This window comes from Hyalella azteca, unplaced genomic scaffold, assembly GCF_000764305.2.
Source record: "Hyalella azteca isolate HAZT.00-mixed unplaced genomic scaffold, Hazt_2.0.2 contig11414, whole genome shotgun sequence".
NCBI classification, from domain to species: Eukaryota; Metazoa; Arthropoda; class Malacostraca; order Amphipoda; family Hyalellidae; genus Hyalella; species Hyalella azteca.
Window position 1 is genome coordinate 242,758 of NW_025941413.1, and position 17,800 is coordinate 260,557.

Genomic DNA, 17,800 nt, shown 5'->3' on the forward strand with positions numbered 1-17,800 from the left:
GTGCAGCACACAGTCGTTAGCTAAAACTTGAAAATTTGAATAAATAGTCAAATGAATAATAATGAGCCAAATAAATGTTCGCTTCGTTCCGAAAATTATAAATCAGATTGTCGGGATCTCGTGTGATGCCCCAAATTACATAGTTTTTTAAATTCGGGCATAACCTAATGACATGCATATTTCATCCCATTTATTCGATATCAGTATTGAAGAAAATGTGGCATCAAAATAAATAAGAGTTAAATTTTCAGTATGGTAAAAATTTGCAAAATGGAGTAAAGAATTATTCTCAATCTATTACCCAATATTTGTGCATTTGTGATTTACTGAGTATCGTGACATACAGTGGGTATCGTAGTCACAGAAGACATATATAGTCACTTGGTTCTCAGCCTAGACATAAATTCTATTTGGTGTGAAGTGTACAATTCTTTATGCTAGATAAAGCCTCTGTCATCGCTCTGTATTAACATACATTTTATGTGGTGGTGTGCTGTGAACATTATTTCCAGGGTATACATAGCCTTTGGCTTTCCTCCGTATTTTTATTGTGGTGTACAGTGGACATCATGTTCATGGTGGATATAGCCTTTGGTATAATTTGCTGTATTAACAAATATGTTGTATGGTAGTGTGCAGTGGACATTATTTTCATGGTGCACATAACCTTCGGCATCATCTCCGCATTAATAAATGTTATATTGTGTTGTACAGTGGACATCATGTTCATGGTGGACATAACCTTCGGCATCATCTCCGCATTAATAAATGTTATATTGTGTTGAACAGTGAACATCATGTTCGTGGTGCACATAACCTTTGGCATCATCTCCGCATTAATAAATGTTTATATTGTGTTGTACAGTGGACATCATGTTCATGGTGGACATAGCCATCAACTTCAGGACGACATACGTCAACCAACAGGACGAGGTTGTGTCAGACCCTCTGAAGATCGCTCTGCACTACCTCAGAGGCTGGTTCATCATAGACATGGTGGCGGCCATTCCCTTTGATCTGTTCTTCGTCGCTGATAACGAAAAGGTAGGGTTTTCCTCTCACAAATTTGTTTTGTGTACAAGATTCCATCTCATTTTCCTCCTGATGGGATAGAGCAAATTTGAATTTCTCTATTTGGTTCTATTTAATTTTTCGTGTAACCTTCAATTACTGTGACATGTCGCATCTTGTAAACCAACTTAGGATTATTATTTTTTCTCGCCTCTGCTAGTATTAAACATTTGATTTGATTTGACTTCCCTAGCATCAATGATGTTAGTTAAGTGAATTATTTACTGGAGAATAGTCAGTACGCAGTGTATTTTTGCACATTCGGCTGCTACGTCATCAAAAAAAATTTTTTTATGGTGCAAGTATTCGTTCTGAATGGAATGTACCAGAGCTACGTCACGTCTCTGCTCAGGCTGTAAAAAAGTGTTGCTTATTCCACAATTTGACTCATTTCTTTATCTGAGTGCCGAGGATACTTTGACTCCTAGTAATGACTTATCTCAGCGAGTAACAGAGGTCCCCGAACTATTTCAAGCGTATATTGAACATCTGTTTGAGGTATTCAGTAACTGCATAATGAATTATAGCTGATGAAGAACAATTCAAGATAACGCTTGAGTCAACGTTTCCCTATGTCCGTACAAATAAATTCAGAATGTATTTCGTATTCCAGTAAAGAATTTAATAGGGGGGACTAAAGAGTGTCATAAACTGGGGCTTGCTCCGCATGGAGGAGATTTATAAAATAAACTGAATTTCAGGACGGTTAAGAAAATAATATTCATGCCCGTTGAGATTATTAAAAAACCTTGTAAATCTGCACCTATAATTCAAGTTCATTTTCGCAGCAAGTCTTGTCGCCATTAAAATATCGATAAACGCATCGATTAAAAACATGGATTAAAATATAGATATCATTTAGTTTTTGCACATCATTTGCACTGTAATATTGAACCAAAACTCGCTCCTTCTTGGCAGTGGTTCAAGTTGGCACGGAACAATATAACTTTAAAGCAGAAGTGCACTTACGTACGCTTTGAATTCCTTCCGCGCAAATGGCAAACTAATTTCAGATGAATTCGAGCTGCAATATTGGCTATAATTGAAACGATTTCTCTCCATACATTATCTCAGCGCCTGCTGAAGACGGATTGGCGATTGTGCAATTTGGTGTGCCTAACTCGTCCCTTTTGTTGCGACTCGTCTGAATTTTTTTTTACCATTCCAGGAATTCCTGAGATTTACTGCATGCTTCGTTATTTTCCTTGCTATTGAGTTGACGATCAACATAATTTGTGCAAACCAAATTTTTCTTCGTGTCCATATTATATTTTCGGTATTTAATGGACCTTGTAGGTTCGTTAAATGGTACGCGACTTTGAATTTTGCCAAGCAAAAATGTATTCCAAATAGATTTTTTCTTGTTCAATTTTTTCATAATCACAAAACTTTGATTTTTTCCTAATGATTTTAGAAAAAAAATCTAAAAACAGTCCAATCGAATTTCATACCACTTTCGTCAATAGAATGCCTCCAGTATCAATAAAATATTCACCTTTAATGATAATAATTGTGATATCTATTTCCGTACTATTACTAGAAATCTATTTCCAGTAATAGTACGCTTTAGATATTTTTGCTTATCTTTGAACCATATTCCACGTATACTCTTAGTGGCAAACGTTTTAATAAGACTTGTACACTCGTTAGGTTCTTGGTGTTCTCACGCCTGAATTTCGAATCTTGCCATGCTACAATTGCGTGATATTTTAATCAAATGATGAACTTCATAGATTGAGCAACATAAAAAATATTCAGGTTTTAGGTTCTCGGGGAAATCTACTAAGAAGATTATTTTCCTTGAAGTTTTTTGAAAAATTAGATTTTGTTGATTAATTAAATTGAGTTTGAATCCTTTTTTCAATTCCAAATGTCGATAGCATCAGGCAGACTCCGCTTGAGATTTTGTTTGAGGTTTGATTTTCTTTATGTCATCCCTTATAACTTTGGATTGTGCTACCTGATGTGCAATAATATTTTGTTGTGGTGAAGGAAAATTTCCATATGATGAACCTGCACATGTTTCTGATATTGAATAACTTGTTTTCATTATTCCCCTCTCCCCACTGATTATAATATTTAATGAAAGACCAACGCTAACATCCTGTGAAATTATCCAATCGAAACTTCTGCAAATATTATTATTGAATATACTAACATTTTATAGCATGTGTACTATTTATTTTACAAAGGTAAAAACCCTTGCACTGGCAAGCGAGTCGGTACTCTGAGCACCTACAAGCTAAATCCAATACATTTTTCTCATTGACTGCACACAAATGTGTTGGTTCTGTTGTTAATGCACATAGAAGATTACCCTGGTACACATTTGTTCTAAAAACACTCGATCTGAAAATAGATGGCTCGATATGTTCGTGTGCAGCAGCTCGAAATACGTGGTATTGCCTTATTTTTAAGAGTAGATTTGTCTCTTATTTTCAATTTATCGTAATTTAGCATGGAAGCTTGTGAGCTATCCTCCGCTGTATTCGGTGTTGACGCTTTACCATTAATTATTTATCGATTAAACTTATTACACAGTATTCATTCATGGCTGAGCACTCTGTAATTTCTGTCCTTGCTAAGCCGTATTGTTTCCTTTTCTTCTGTTCCAGAAGCCCGGGGAGGTAAGATGCCAGGGAAGAACTTGAGAATGGCCGCTCTAGAGCTTCTTCATAGTTGCTACAGCCTTTCCTTTCGGCAAATGACGTTGAAACAACGTTGATAACGAGTCATTTTCTTTGAAAAAACGTTGAGTCAACGTTATTTCAATGTAGGATGCTTTGTGGGCTGTTAGGTCCAGGTCTTCTAAGGTGCAGACTTGGGTGCAGACTCGCTTCAATAAGCAATAATATTGTCAGTCAAATAGCACTGAATGGTTATTTTAATCAATGTTGTCTGGTAATTATTCTCATAGCTATTGATGATTTTTTTAATGAAGTCAGATTTCAATTAAGGTTGTCATGTCGACATGAAGACGTAAGATGTTGCACCCAGGATGCGACCCCTGACGGCTATGGCTTTGCTCTACGATGTCTGTGTCTCTTCCTTTACTTTATTACTCCTGTTATAATTGTTGGTGCTGTTTAGATCATGTCTCCTGTAGACTCTTTTATTGTCTATGCGCTTTTATTGATGAATATATATAGCCGTCTGGAACTGCTGCAGCTTCCCAACGCCCATCGCATTCGATCGTCTCTTAAAAATCGAAAAAAAAATTTGCGTCGTAGTGTAGAGATTGAGGATACGCTAAAAATTAATGCGTTTTTTTTTCTACGAAATCGGAAAAGTAACTTTACTTCAAAAGACTTTTGTGCTGAGGGCGTCAGGATTCTGCACGTAGATGTCATATGCTACTTTATAGGAAAGAATGCTGTTTTTTCCCGCTTGGTTGTTCATAGTTGCCAATTATTCCAAACGCAGCGCAAGTACTTAATCTCGTGACGATCGTTGTTCGCTGATTAATTATGTTTTTTTTTTTCAATTATTCAGTTGGATTTGCTTTAATTGGTGTTATTTGTCATGAACGATTGTTTTTAATGACATACAATGATTTTGCATGGCTATACGTGTTAGTTGATTAGATTTGCGAACGAAAACAGTCCCGTGTTCTTTGTTTGAAGCGTTTGCAATTGATGGAATGACTTGATAAAACGTATGAAGGGGTTAATGATAGAGGCAAGTAAAGCTCATCAATGAGTCTGTCATTATAATGTCGTTTCGAACTCTGTTTTGAACGCGGATTCCTTTTACATCACAACATATCTATTGTTTCTCTATGTCATCCTTGACGTTATTATATTCACTACAATATTTTCACAGTTTAACTGTGTCCAAACCTATTGTTGTATTTTTTATTGTTCGTTCTCTCCGTTTGAATACATTTGTTCTATCATCTAATCCATCCTCTTTAATCCGTCTCTTTCTACCTTTGCCTCATGCACTCTCGGACATTCATTGAGCTACATTAATGGTGTTCAATTTTGCATTTTGGTATCAAGCTCATTTCTTTCGTATTTCTACCATTTCGTTACATACAAGTTCTTAACTTTTTCTAAGAACATTAATATCGTACATCCTTGATTTCAGAATTGTCTCAAATGAAACACTCGACAATTTAATTTTAGGAGGATTGTCTGAAGAAGTAATTTTATATAAAGACCTGATAAAGCTTCCCAACTGTTCTCTTGATAAGAGAGATCAGTTGAGAGAACAGTCGTTCTCTCAACCAAATAAAGCTTCTCAATGTTGTTAATCTAAAATGTCATTTATTAATATCTGAATGCAATTATATTGTGTTTAAGGGGGGTGTACACTTTTTGAAAGAGAATTGATCCTGGAAAGAATCCGAAATAGAAATTTGCAGTAAATTTTATGCTGGATCCAAGATGTTAGGGTAAAATTTCGAAATTAACCGGAAGCTGATCGCTTAGAAAGTAGAATGTTGTGCGTTAAAATTTCTTGCTGCACTCGAGCCATTATCGTTGAGTTTTTTCTCCGGATTTTTATATATCGTTAAAAATTATACACGTATACGCAACAAGGTCTGTGACTATTGCATTGCGGGATACCTCGTTGCGGCAGAGCTTTTTCAATTGATAATTAAGTTCCTTTAACGAATTCAAACGTAAAAAAAGAATCGACTCAGATTCGTTTCTTTTCAGGAGTAAAATTAAATCAGATAGCTTTACTGTCGATGAAATATAACTACGTTCCAACCTTGGCTGTCTATGTCAAAGAATTTTTAACAAAATGCGTTGAAATTTCCCTCTCGTTTCTTCGACTTGATTTCACTCAGCGCCAAGTTAACACTTTCCCTAGACCGAGCCTTCATCTACACTTGTTATGATATTATCTCGAAATAATTTGCCTGCTATTCAAAATATGACGGAAGTTATGAAAGCAAAAGAGATGCTTCATGCTGACGATTATGTGTGCTCTATGAGTTTATTATCTGAAAGGAATATCAAATAGTTTTTCAATGTTATCTGATGAAAATTAGCATGCATGCTAAGCCATTGACCGAGTAAAAAAGTGCATCAATAAGCTGTGGGCAGATGTGTTCAGCACTTAATTTTTTTCAAATCTTTTCAAGTAAAGATATTTTTTCCTTTTTTAGTTGGCGGAGCCTTGAAGACATGACGGAGCAGGTCTTAGTTGCACCAATGTTGAAGTATTGAATGATTTATCAAAAATTTATTGTATACCCAAACTCATCCTCTCCAGCTCGTGCCTGAAAGTTTGGATAAATATTTTATTTCAGTGCTGTTTTTTACTTCCCTTTTCAGTTTGGTTGGTGCTAAACCAGTTTGCAGACGTGTAATTCTTTTATTCGTGTANTCTTAGTACGCTGCTAATAACTGTGTTCAATGGGTATTACTTGTGTGAGTTGTTCACTAGCCTTTATGTACGTCCAGACAACCTATTTCGTGTATATAAATGGTGCATTTATTTGCTACATTTGTTCATGTGCGTAAGCATAATCCGTGTCTTTTGTGGGTGTTCAGTGTGTCAAATTTCTTACAGAATGTCTTTCTTCTCTTAACGCTTTCATCTTTTGACTGCGTGCAAACGTGACAAATTGACCGATTCCTTGACGATTTCCTCAAGAACGTTATTGGATTTCTGCTCCTGCCGTCATAGTAGTTATAATCCACTAGACGAGTGAAGGTCAATGAAAATACTCTAATGAGTTGTAATGTCAAGCTATCGACTTAACTTTGGCTTTTCAGTACGTTTTAGCCAAAGAATTGCTCATTTTTCAATGCGCCTTGTTGATTTAGTTCTGTATTCTTCTTCGCACTAGAAGAGCGATCCTGTACCCTGATGGGATGCCTTTGATACTTCCTTGATAATCTCGAGCTTCGTCATCTTTCTTACGTTTCTGTTCAGTTGTATGTAGATAGTTATTCAAAAATTTTCTTCACGAAAAATAATCTTGAGCCTTTCTCATTCAGATAATCAAGAATCGTTGAAACATTACCATTGCTTTATTCAAAACTGAACCTAAAGTGTTTATACATTTTTCAAAGTTAGTTGATTGAACACTGGCGTGTGACCGATGACCAGACTGGAACGTTACGAATTTGTTACTCATTGACGCAATATTTTAACTCGATAAGTTAGCCACAACGCCGGGATGAAACTTTGTGAATTCGCTGCGTTGGCTCCTACACGGGCCGAAAAATTGGCCCCGTCATATACGCGTGTGCGTTAAATCTTCTTTATAAAATGATGTGTTCTAATTTAGTCTGTTTTTCACAGCCAACTCCAAAAGTTGAGATGCTAAATGAGGTAACTCAATTGTTTTCTCCTGAGAGTTCCTGGAACACTTTGATCCTGTTTTATATTTACCACGAATTTTTACCAATCTTGCTTTTCGAATTAGCTCTACCGGCACTTTTTAGTCCATTAACAGACTCACAGGCTACCAATTCGAAACTCAATCGATTTTCCAACACTATTCCTTTTAAGAAGCTTAGCTTTTCTTTTCAATATTATACGCAGTGCTTATTTTTTCACTCGACACATCACACGCATTACCACTAATATCAAATCTCTGAAATCTCACCCTCTATGGCTACAGATTTTTTTTCGTATCCACGTGGCTGTGCAAAAAATCTCGGAATTTTTTTTCATCAAAGGAGTTTATGAGAATTGAAATAAGATTGGTTATTAGCTCGCACTGAAGCACCTGTCAATTGACGTTTGAACAAATTGAACTTGATGAATCACATTCAGATAATGCATTGTGCACTTATGGTGAATGTGTTGTGTTCGACAATGTGCTCACTTGTTTCTCGATTCCAGAACACTCTTGAGCTCTGAACACTTGCTATATTATCATGCTTGAATTATACACGGTTCAGTCTGAGGAAACGAAAATTTATATTGAGACACATCAAATTTAGAGTTTTGCCGACCTTAAGAAGATTAAATGTTATTTTTTATATTTGAGCAGGTGAGCATAAAAAACTTGTGTCGCGCATTACAAGTCCACATACTGTAAAAAATTAAGGTGCGTAGTCTCAAGTCAATATCGTCAAAATAATAACTGAGGATACGTGTAGTTAATTATTGTATTATTATTATTATTTTAAATTAAGGTGTTTACCAGGGCACTTCAGGAAATTATTTTCTACTTTTTTCACATCTGATTCGCTTAAAAAGCAACCCCTACCGCCAAATAGATCGGTTCCTCATTTTCTATTTTAAGAAAATTTCAAAAGTCGTTGATAATTTTCCATCACTTGTATTGATATGCGCAGTGTATGATATTTTAATTATTATAGATTCAAAAATTAGTGTTCAACAAGAAATCCGAACCCGAATTGATTGTTCGAGGTTAAAATTCCTTCCTATGCGAACATCACGCTCATTGTCATTTGATTTTATATTAGTGAGGATAGACATTACAGCTTTTCTTTTGTTTCCTGCATTGACTTTAATCGAGGATGTTGCAGTAAAGTCTGCGCCTTAGACGTGGCTAGAAGTCGAATCGTTCGTGCGACTTGTTTCTTGACGCGCCGACATCTCGTGTGACTTTTGTGCCGAGTCATTAATTGTTCTCTGCCTTTAGACGCTTGTCTTGTCAACTGCTTTTTTACTCTGCTTTAGTTGCCATGGCTTCTAAGTTAGTCCTGCTGTCAACTGCTTTTTTACTCCGCTTTAGTTGCCATGCTTCTAAGTTAGTCCTGCTGTCAACGGCTTTTGTCTATATGCTTCTAAGTTAGTCCTGTTGTCAACTGCTTTATTACTCCGCTTTAGTTGCCATGCTTCTAAGTTAGTCCTGCTGTCAACTGCTCTATTGTTCCTTAAGTATCCCTGACACTAAGTTTACGTGCACTTTGCAACCTCCGGCCCTACGCTTTCACTCTAAGTTAGGCTCCCAGCGAAGCTGTTTTTGGGCAATTTCCGAATTATTTTTGTTTTATGCAGGAATGGACAGAATATATATCATTCCTATAATTAGTCGAACGTTAAGATGTATTTTTTACTTACTCCTCTCGTAAATCATTTGCTGGCTTCTCCATTCTGACCATTTAATTGTAATATTTAGAAAGTCTTGGTAGTTTTCAGTCTCGGTATAGGAATTTGAAAAAAGCGGCTCGATTAATCCAAATTGGAGGCCCATCTTGAAATTGCTTTTGTGTGTTTACTTCAAACGTTTTGCATTCCTAATTTTTCCGGTGAATAAATAATATGTCGCTTAAATTTTTCCCAAATTTTTGCGAAACGGTGGTAAATTTTACTATGTTACAATATGGACTACTTCTTTTCATATATTCATTCAAGTATATACTCTCTATATACAGTATTTTACCTTTATGCCATAGACATCATATGGGTATAAAACCACTGTCGATTATTAAGCGTAATTTTTAAAGTAAGCTTCATGCTATCCTTTGCCAATGCTCCAAGTTGTTCTATTGTAATCTATTTTTATCATAGTTAAATGTTTCACCTTTTGCATCAAATTGCTTGTAGTTTCGTGCTTGGCTAGTGGATGAAATAACTGATACTTCTATAATTAGCGCTCCTTATATAGTCGTCTTACGGGCGTGTTTCAAGTCAAATTTTTACGTGACTTCGTTATCTTCAACTAGTCTCGATATTTTGATTTACCCAAACCAATTGTGTTTGAGATTTCCTTCTTTTGTAATAAAATATTTTCATTATTTTACCATGACGGATCATTCATACGAATTCAAGATAGTTCGGTAATTACCCTCTCACAATTATTACCGAGATAGTATGGTAATTCCCACTTAACATTATAAATATAGGCGCCTCAATTGTGGTCCGTCTGGTCACGTCTGTCTCTGTTTACCCTTTCCTCCAATGATCCCTGCTCTTGACTTATGAACAAAATCGAATTAACTTTACAGCATTTTGAGGCGAAAAAAAAATCTAACTCAAGTTTGAATTCAAGTCCGCAAATGTCATTTTACTGTATTATAATGGTAATTGTTTTGGTAGTTCCTGCAAATTGGTCAATTTTGTTCATTTCATCTGAAAAGCGGGTTACGTTTTATACGCGTTACTAGTTAATACACTGTTAGAAAAAACGGCGAAAAAACGGTCCCACTGGCATTCTAGTGGCCTGTCGCCTCGTGGAAGTAAACTGTTTCGCAGTTTTTATCAGATGTTTTACGGATTTCTAGTGTTAAATTAGAATAAAAACGGCGATACGGTGTTTCTTTTCACGTGCCGACCGGCCACTGAAACGCCGGTAATACCGTTAACGGTAATTTTTCTAACAGTGTAGTACTTCACATTTGACGGGCAGTTTCTGATGTGTGCATGGCCCTTGTGACTTGTTTGCATCGCTACACATACGCTGTAACTTTGTTTTTTATTTACCTGCTTCCCTTTTACGAGGGTCGTATGATTTTTTGGCATATTGTTTCTTAGTACCTTGGTCAATAGTTCTCCATCACAACGCACAGTTGCATTTAGAATTGCAATTTGGGAAATTTCCTCCACCTTTCTTGACATGGGTATTCAAATATCTAAATTCCTTTGCATTTTCTGTAAAAACGCGCTAAGTTATTGAAGTTAATATGAACCAAAGACTCGTGCATTGTAATATTACTAAATTGCGTATTCGATTTGCACAACTTCACTTCACCACCAAAATGTCTGCAGAATTACCCGTCGCATCACTGACACTTGTTTAGCTCAGCTGAATATCAAAGTATTAATCAATGTGTTTTTTTCTCAACTGACGTTGAAAAATGATGTGGATGGTAGCTCCCATAGTGCACTAAAGGTAGCCTTCACTTGGGAGAACTTGGTTGATACATTAATTTTCTTGAACTTTCTTCACATTTGTTCATGGAAAATAGGTTGTTAAAGATTGAACCTGTAAGAAATGAAGAAAAGCAAAGCGCCGTAGATTTACGACTTAACTTCGTCATAATTTTCTTTGGTGATTGCTCTCTTTAGCTTAGGTGAGTGCATCATTCAGAGTTTGAATTATTTCCAAAAAAGGTAAGTCTGAATTAAAAGTTGTGCTCATCTTTTCTCGACTTTGAATTTTTCTTTTAATGCCAAGAATGCTTAGTACTAATTGAAAACCAAATCTTTCTTTGCAAAAGAACATTCGATACTGTTGCCCTATACTTATAATTAGTGTTACCTGAAAGGTGGAAGACTAAAATTGTTGTCAGCTAATGCTTTTGTATCGTCGAATATTTTTCCTAATTCCTGAACTGTTTACTCGATTAATTTTTCTGACAACTATTACTTGGAATCATTTAACATTTTCAAAGTTTTTGATTCTGCTCAGTGTAGACGATAGTTATTTATTCATTATTGAAGATTTAATCATAGTCACCAAATTTTTCCTCATCTGTCGAACGGATCTTGTGAAAGTTATCAGAAGTTTCGTAACAAACTTACAAAGTTTTCATCCCAAGCAAAAATTGAGCGGTCAAAACGTTCTTCATATTCTTTCCCATTACTAGCGAATTCAACTTTCCAGTTACAAATTTTTAAACCTAAGTTCGTGTTTCGTGAATTTTTTTTTTCACGGCCAAAAGCCCTTTTGACCGACTTTTTTTTCATTGTTTGCTGTACGTCTTCAGTTCGTAACTTTCGAGAGTACATTTAAACTTCTCTACTTTAACTTCGTTTCAGTGGATTTCTTCCTTTTTCTTCGCTATTAGTTCGGCCGTATCGGTGTTACTAACATTTTCTTTTTGGTTACTTTCAGGCCGACGCTGGAGAAGAAGACAAGGTAACCAAATTTTCTCGTTTCTGTCCTTAATTTGCCTTTCAAATCACACGGTAAATATGTTTGATTCTCACGGATTTTAGATAGAACTGATGAATGCCGCCCTCCTTATAGACCAAACCGATCGCATGCCGGTGTGGCTGCTCCAGCCACCCAACTTTAGAATTCCAACCTTCTAATACATGCCGGTGTGTAAAATGTATACTCGGGTCCTAAAAAAGCCATCAAATTTCAATTTGAATCAACATGGTGAGTTGCAATCTGGAATGCATGAATCTTTCCTCGCTAAAGCATCTTTTGAATTTTCTCCTTTCGTTTTCGAATGTCCGTTTTACGTATTCGAAGCTCGATCAATTATTCTCCTTTATAATCTTATGTATACATGCGTTTTCCGTATAATGAAGCGCAAGCCTCTGACAATCGTTCTTCTCCAACAACGCACGTTCCTTCTTCGCATTCTTGGTCTACCAAATTTTTGTATGCACGTAGTCTTGTCCTCTAGTCTAGCTTATAATGCTACTTAGATTGGTGTTTCAAGTTTGACAGCCATATTCTTTATGACTTTACCTGCTATTATTATTCAATGGCATAATAATTCTCACTGAGGCTTGTTGTGCCTGCATCTTTGTTTGTTGTAAGTCATCTCACAACCATTTTAATGTCATCAATTAAGTGCCAGCCGTACGTCATCTCAGCCATTCTCTTCACATCAAGTGTCAGTTATAAGTCATCTCATAGCCATTATTTTGCTATCTACCAATGCTCAAGGGATATTTTCATTGAAATGCCTAGTTAATTTTCGTAAGCAAGTTGGTTGATCACTAAACTTCAGTATCTTTCATGTGTCGATTAACTTTACATGTGAAAATTTTTTTTACTGCAGCAAGAGTCGAATCATTTAAAGCGATTTATATCAAGATGTCGATAGCTAATTCCTCATTTTTTTTTAAATAGACGCGAACAATTCTTTCAGAAAATACCTGCGTTTTAATTTGTCCATAGAAGTGAATATCAATTTTTTAGTAATAGTTGCAACATTCATTAAACCTATTTTTTGGTCGCAATTAAGTGCGAATTCGTCCAGCGTTATGTTGTCACTTATCTCGTATGCATGTGAAAGCCATGTAAATATAAGGATATATATTGGCACGTTCCGTAGCTTCAGTTGAAGTTTGTTGTTCTTGATCCTCTGTCCTAACATGATGATACATAACAATGATATACTAAGTTACGCTGTTATCTTGTTCCAAATTTCCAACCCATTTTGCATGTGATTTCGCTATGTTCCTATGTACGTTTTCGTGCGCAGAATATATAAATAATACTTCGGGCGTTTATGGGGGGTAAATGTCGAACGTTCTATCATACAATTGCCTAAATTAGGTTTAATTTAGTGGCAGTATCGTCTTTGTGATTTATTGTTGAATCATTCCAAATTTGACTTTAAACATTTTTTGTTAGATTTTCTTACAGCCAGTAAAATAGAATTGTTTTTTAGCTCATTCCTGACATCGCAAATATTTTTGTTCAATTAATCCCATCGTATCGTTCATCGTAGAGCGTTTTGATGTCTCTCTTCTTATTTTCTCTCATGCTGATTTAATTATTTTTGTCAACTTTTATCAGAATAATCCATAGGTTTACGCTCATTATATTAAGCGATAATTGCACAATATAGTGATTAGATTGCACGTAAACATGATTGTATTATTAAATAAATTTCAAATTTACTTATTGGTATCAAATTCTCAAGCTTTATGTATTTTGATTTAGTTTCAATATAGTTTGAAGTAAGTAAATTTATTCCTTAAGTTTGATTTCCGCCAAACGATACAACACAAGCAAAGTATTTATTTTTGTCTATACGTGACCGTTTGTTTTACCTCTGCTCAATTTTTTTCCTACAAACGGTATATAACGGCTTTAATTCAAGACACTTAGTGCATTCTCTTCCTGCCTTCAAATCGAGCTTTGATATTCTTCAGCATTGAACATTTGGTCTGAATTCTTTAACGTAATTATGTTGAGACAGATATTCCGAATACGGGGCCGCGGTGCTGCTGCTGCTCATGGCCACTTTTGCCTTGATAGCGCACTGGCTCGCCTGCATTTGGTGAGACCTACAGGGTGTTGATGGTGTATGGCTAGCCTGGTTACCTTGTGGTGCCTTCAGGGTGTTGATGTATGGGCTCGCCTGTTTACCTTGTGGTGCCTTGAGGTTATTGATGGTATATTGGCTCGCCTGCATTTGGTGGTGCCTTCAGGTTGTTGATAGTGTAAGGCTCGCCTGGTTACCTTGTGGTGCCTACAAGATGTTGGTAGTGTGTGGATCGCCTATTAATTTTGTGCCTGCAGGTAATGATGGTATACTGGCTCGCCTGGTTACCTTGTTATGCCTGCAGGTTGTTGATGGTATATTGGCTCGCCTGTTTATTTTGTTGTGCTTTGAGGTTATTGGTGGTATATTGACTCGCCTGCATTTGGTGGTGCCTTCAGGGTGTTGATGGTGTATGGATCGCCTGTTTGCCTTGTTGTGCCTGCAGGTCGTTTACCTGACAAAAACTATTGCGTCGAAGTTTGTTACAATAGGGTTTTGACTGCCCTATTAGTTTTCCTGTTATTTTTTAACATGAAGTTAGCTTTTACTGACATAAGTTGTGAATCACAAAATTTTAATGATATACATTCTATTTGAGAACTGTACTTTCAGTTTTGATTCGGTTTGCTTTCTTTTGATATTCAAGCAGTTAATATGAATCGAAACGGTAATTATTGCGGCTGAATAAAGTTTGATCTCACCAGGTATGCCATCGGTTCTGCTGAGCGACCTGGTCTAGTTGTTCGCTGATTAATTATGTTTTTTTTTTTCAATTATTCAGTTGGATTTGCTTTAATTGGTGTTATTTGTCATGAACGATTGTTTTTAATGACGTTCAATGGTTTTGCATGGCTATACATGTTAGTTTATTAGATTTTCGAACGATAAAAGTCCTATGTTTTTTGTCATTAAGTTCGCTTGAAGCCTTTCCAATTGATTGAATGAATTGATAAAACTAGGAAGGGGTTAATGATCAAGGCAAGTAAGGCTCGTCAATGAGTCTGTCATTACAATGTCGTTTCTAACTCTATATTGAACGCGGATTCCTTTTAAATCACAACATATCTCTTGTCTCTCAAGGTCATTTTTGACATCATTATTCACTTTAATATTTTCAACTGTTTAACTCTGTCCATTATTCTATTTTTCTAACCCATAAATCTATTTTTTATCGTTCGTTTTCTTAGTTTGAATCCAGTTTTTTTCTATCATCCAGTCCATTCTCTTTAATCCGTCCCCTCCTACCTTTGTCTCGTGCCACTGTCGTACCTTTATTGAGCTTCATTAATAGTGTTCAATTTTGCATTCACGTTTCAAGCTCATTTCTTTCATATCATCATTTTGCTAAATACAAAGTTCTTAATTTCTTCTATCAACTTTAATATCGTACATTCTTGATTTCAGAATTGTCTCTAATAAAGCGGATAACTCGACAGTTTAATTTTAGAAGGATTACCTGAAGAACTAATGTTAACTTAAGACCGATAACGCTTCTCAATGTTGTTAAGCAATGACATTTATTGATATCTGAAAGGAATTACATTGTACGCGTAATTGAAAAATAATTGATCTTGGAAAGAATCCGAAATTAAAATTTGCTGTATATTTTTTGCTTGCTCCAAGTTGAAAGAGTAAAATTTCGAAATTAACTGGAAGCTGATCGCTTAATAATATACGTTAAAAATTACTTTTTAAAGACAACACTTCCAAAGAATCCAGCGTCTCCAATCTTACAGATGTACAATGAATTTCTCATTTAATTTTTGAATATTAAAAAAATTAATTTTTCAGTTTTTAAATATATACATTTTTTTAATATATAATTTTTTTTTCAAAATTATTCTATTAATTTATTCATGCATTACTTCTGACTTCGCACAAGTGTGCAAAATTTCAGATCAATTAGACAGGTGTAAGTGTGTCAAATATCAGTCATAAGATTTGTTGCTGACAAAAATTATTTTTCCAATTTTTTTTATAATTGAAAAAAAAAATTTTTAATTTTTAAAATTATTCATTTTGACATTTGATTCATGCATTGTCTCCAACTTTACACCAGTGTGCAAAATTTCAGATCGATAGGATAAGTAGAAGTGTGTTAAATTTTGATTACAAGATTTGTAGCAGACAGACAGACAGACAGACAGACAGACAGACAAACAAACAAACAAGAAGTGAAGTTAAAGAGAAGTGTTGTAATAAGATTTAGCTTTTCATATATTAATGATAGTTGCTCATACAAATTGAACAGATATCAATGAGCTGAAAATTTCAAGTAAATTTTTCTCAAACTAGACGCTGGGTACGATATATTTACCTGTTCATATGAGACTCATAATTTTTTCTCTCTTTCTCTTGTCTGAAGTTTCTTTTGTAACGTTTCCAATGGAAATTTTATTGTAATAATAATGATAATAGACGTACTTACGAATCAGTTCAATTTCTATACAAGATTTGTAGCAGACAGACAGACAGCTAGACAGACAAGAAGTGAAGTTAAAGAGAAGTGTTGTAAAAAGTAGAATTTTTTGCATTCAAATTTCTTGCTGCACTCGGGTCATTAGAACGGATTTTTTCTATGTATTTTTCCATATCGTTTAAATTTATGCACGTACGCAACAGGGTCTGTGACAATTGCATTGTGGAAACCTCGAAGCGGCAAAGCTTTTTCAATTGATAATTGAATTCCTATAATGAACTAAAACTTATTTAGAAAAATATCCCAACATTCGTTTCTTTTCAGGTCTAAAATCAATCCAGAGAGCTTTCATTTTGATGAAATATGACTACGTTCCAACCTTGGATGTCTATGTCCAAGAATTTTTCAAATGTGTTGAAATTTTCCCTCTCGTTTATTCTACTTGATATCACTAAGCGCCAAGTTAACACTTTTCCTAGTCCGAGACTCCATCTACACTTGTTATGATATTATCTCGAGATAATTTACCTGATATTAAAAATATGACGGAAGCTATAGAAGTAAAAATAATTTTCTTCCTCTTGCCGCATGGGCTGGCGATTATGTGTGCTCTATAAATATATTATCTAAAGGTAATATCAAACAGTTTTTCGATGTTATCTGATGAAACTTAACATGCTAAGCCGTTGACTGAGTAGAAAGTGCATCAATAAGCTGTGGGCAGATGTGTTCAGCACTTCATTTTTTATACGTTCTTGTTGAGCGTTCGGTAATTATCACCTCTACTTAATCACGCAAGGCCGGGTTCACACCAAACTACCGGGCACGTGCCTGGATATGCCAATCACTGTCTATAATCTAATATTATTAAATACATTTTCATAGAAGCATCCACACCATGGCTATGGCAGATGCCTTTATTGCACGGCTGGTGTGAATGCTTGTATAGAAATGCATGAAAGAATATTGGACCGTGACGGGCACCTGTCCTTGCAGTTAGTGTGAACCCGGCCTAATAGGAGTTAAGCTTGGAAACATCCAGCCACCCGACGCCTGCCGGCGTATATATAGAGACCCTTAATGAACTCTGGAATTTATTTTTATGTTGATTCGCTCATTTCTCACGGCCGTAAGTTTATTCAATATCTATTCAAGTACAGATATTTTTTCTTTCTTTAGTGGGCGGAGCCATGAAGACATGACGGAGCGCTCTTATTTGCACCAATGTTGAAGTATTAAATAATTTATCAGAAATTTATTGTTTACCCAAACTCATCCTCTCCAGCTCGTGCCTGAAAGTTTGGATAAATTAATTATTTATTTACACAAATGTTTTATTACAGTGCTGTTTTTTACTTCCCTTTTTAGCTTGGTTGATTCTAAACCAGTTTGCAGACGTGTAATTCTGTTATTCTTGAAACCCTTTCTTATTCCTTGTTCTTAGTACGCTGCTAATAACTGTGTTCAATGGGTA

The 17,800-nt window shown here is 35.5% G+C and overlaps 1 protein-coding gene across 1 annotated transcript in view; it reads left to right on the top strand.

The window, feature by feature from the left end:
* LOC108676893 (potassium voltage-gated channel unc-103) overlaps positions 1 to 14,640 on the top strand; it is a gene marked incomplete at its 3' end in the record, with an annotated part of 67,302 nt that extends 52,662 nt beyond the window's left edge. Inside the window, 6 exon segments of the mRNA XM_047882821.1 lie at positions 866 to 1,044; positions 7,336 to 7,365; positions 11,789 to 11,812; positions 12,969 to 12,979; positions 13,842 to 13,922; positions 14,612 to 14,640. Coding sequence (XP_047738777.1) covers positions 866 to 1,044; positions 7,336 to 7,365; positions 11,789 to 11,812; positions 12,969 to 12,979; positions 13,842 to 13,922; positions 14,612 to 14,640 — 354 coding nt within the window.
* Between the last annotated feature and the right edge of the window lie 3,160 nt (positions 14,641 to 17,800).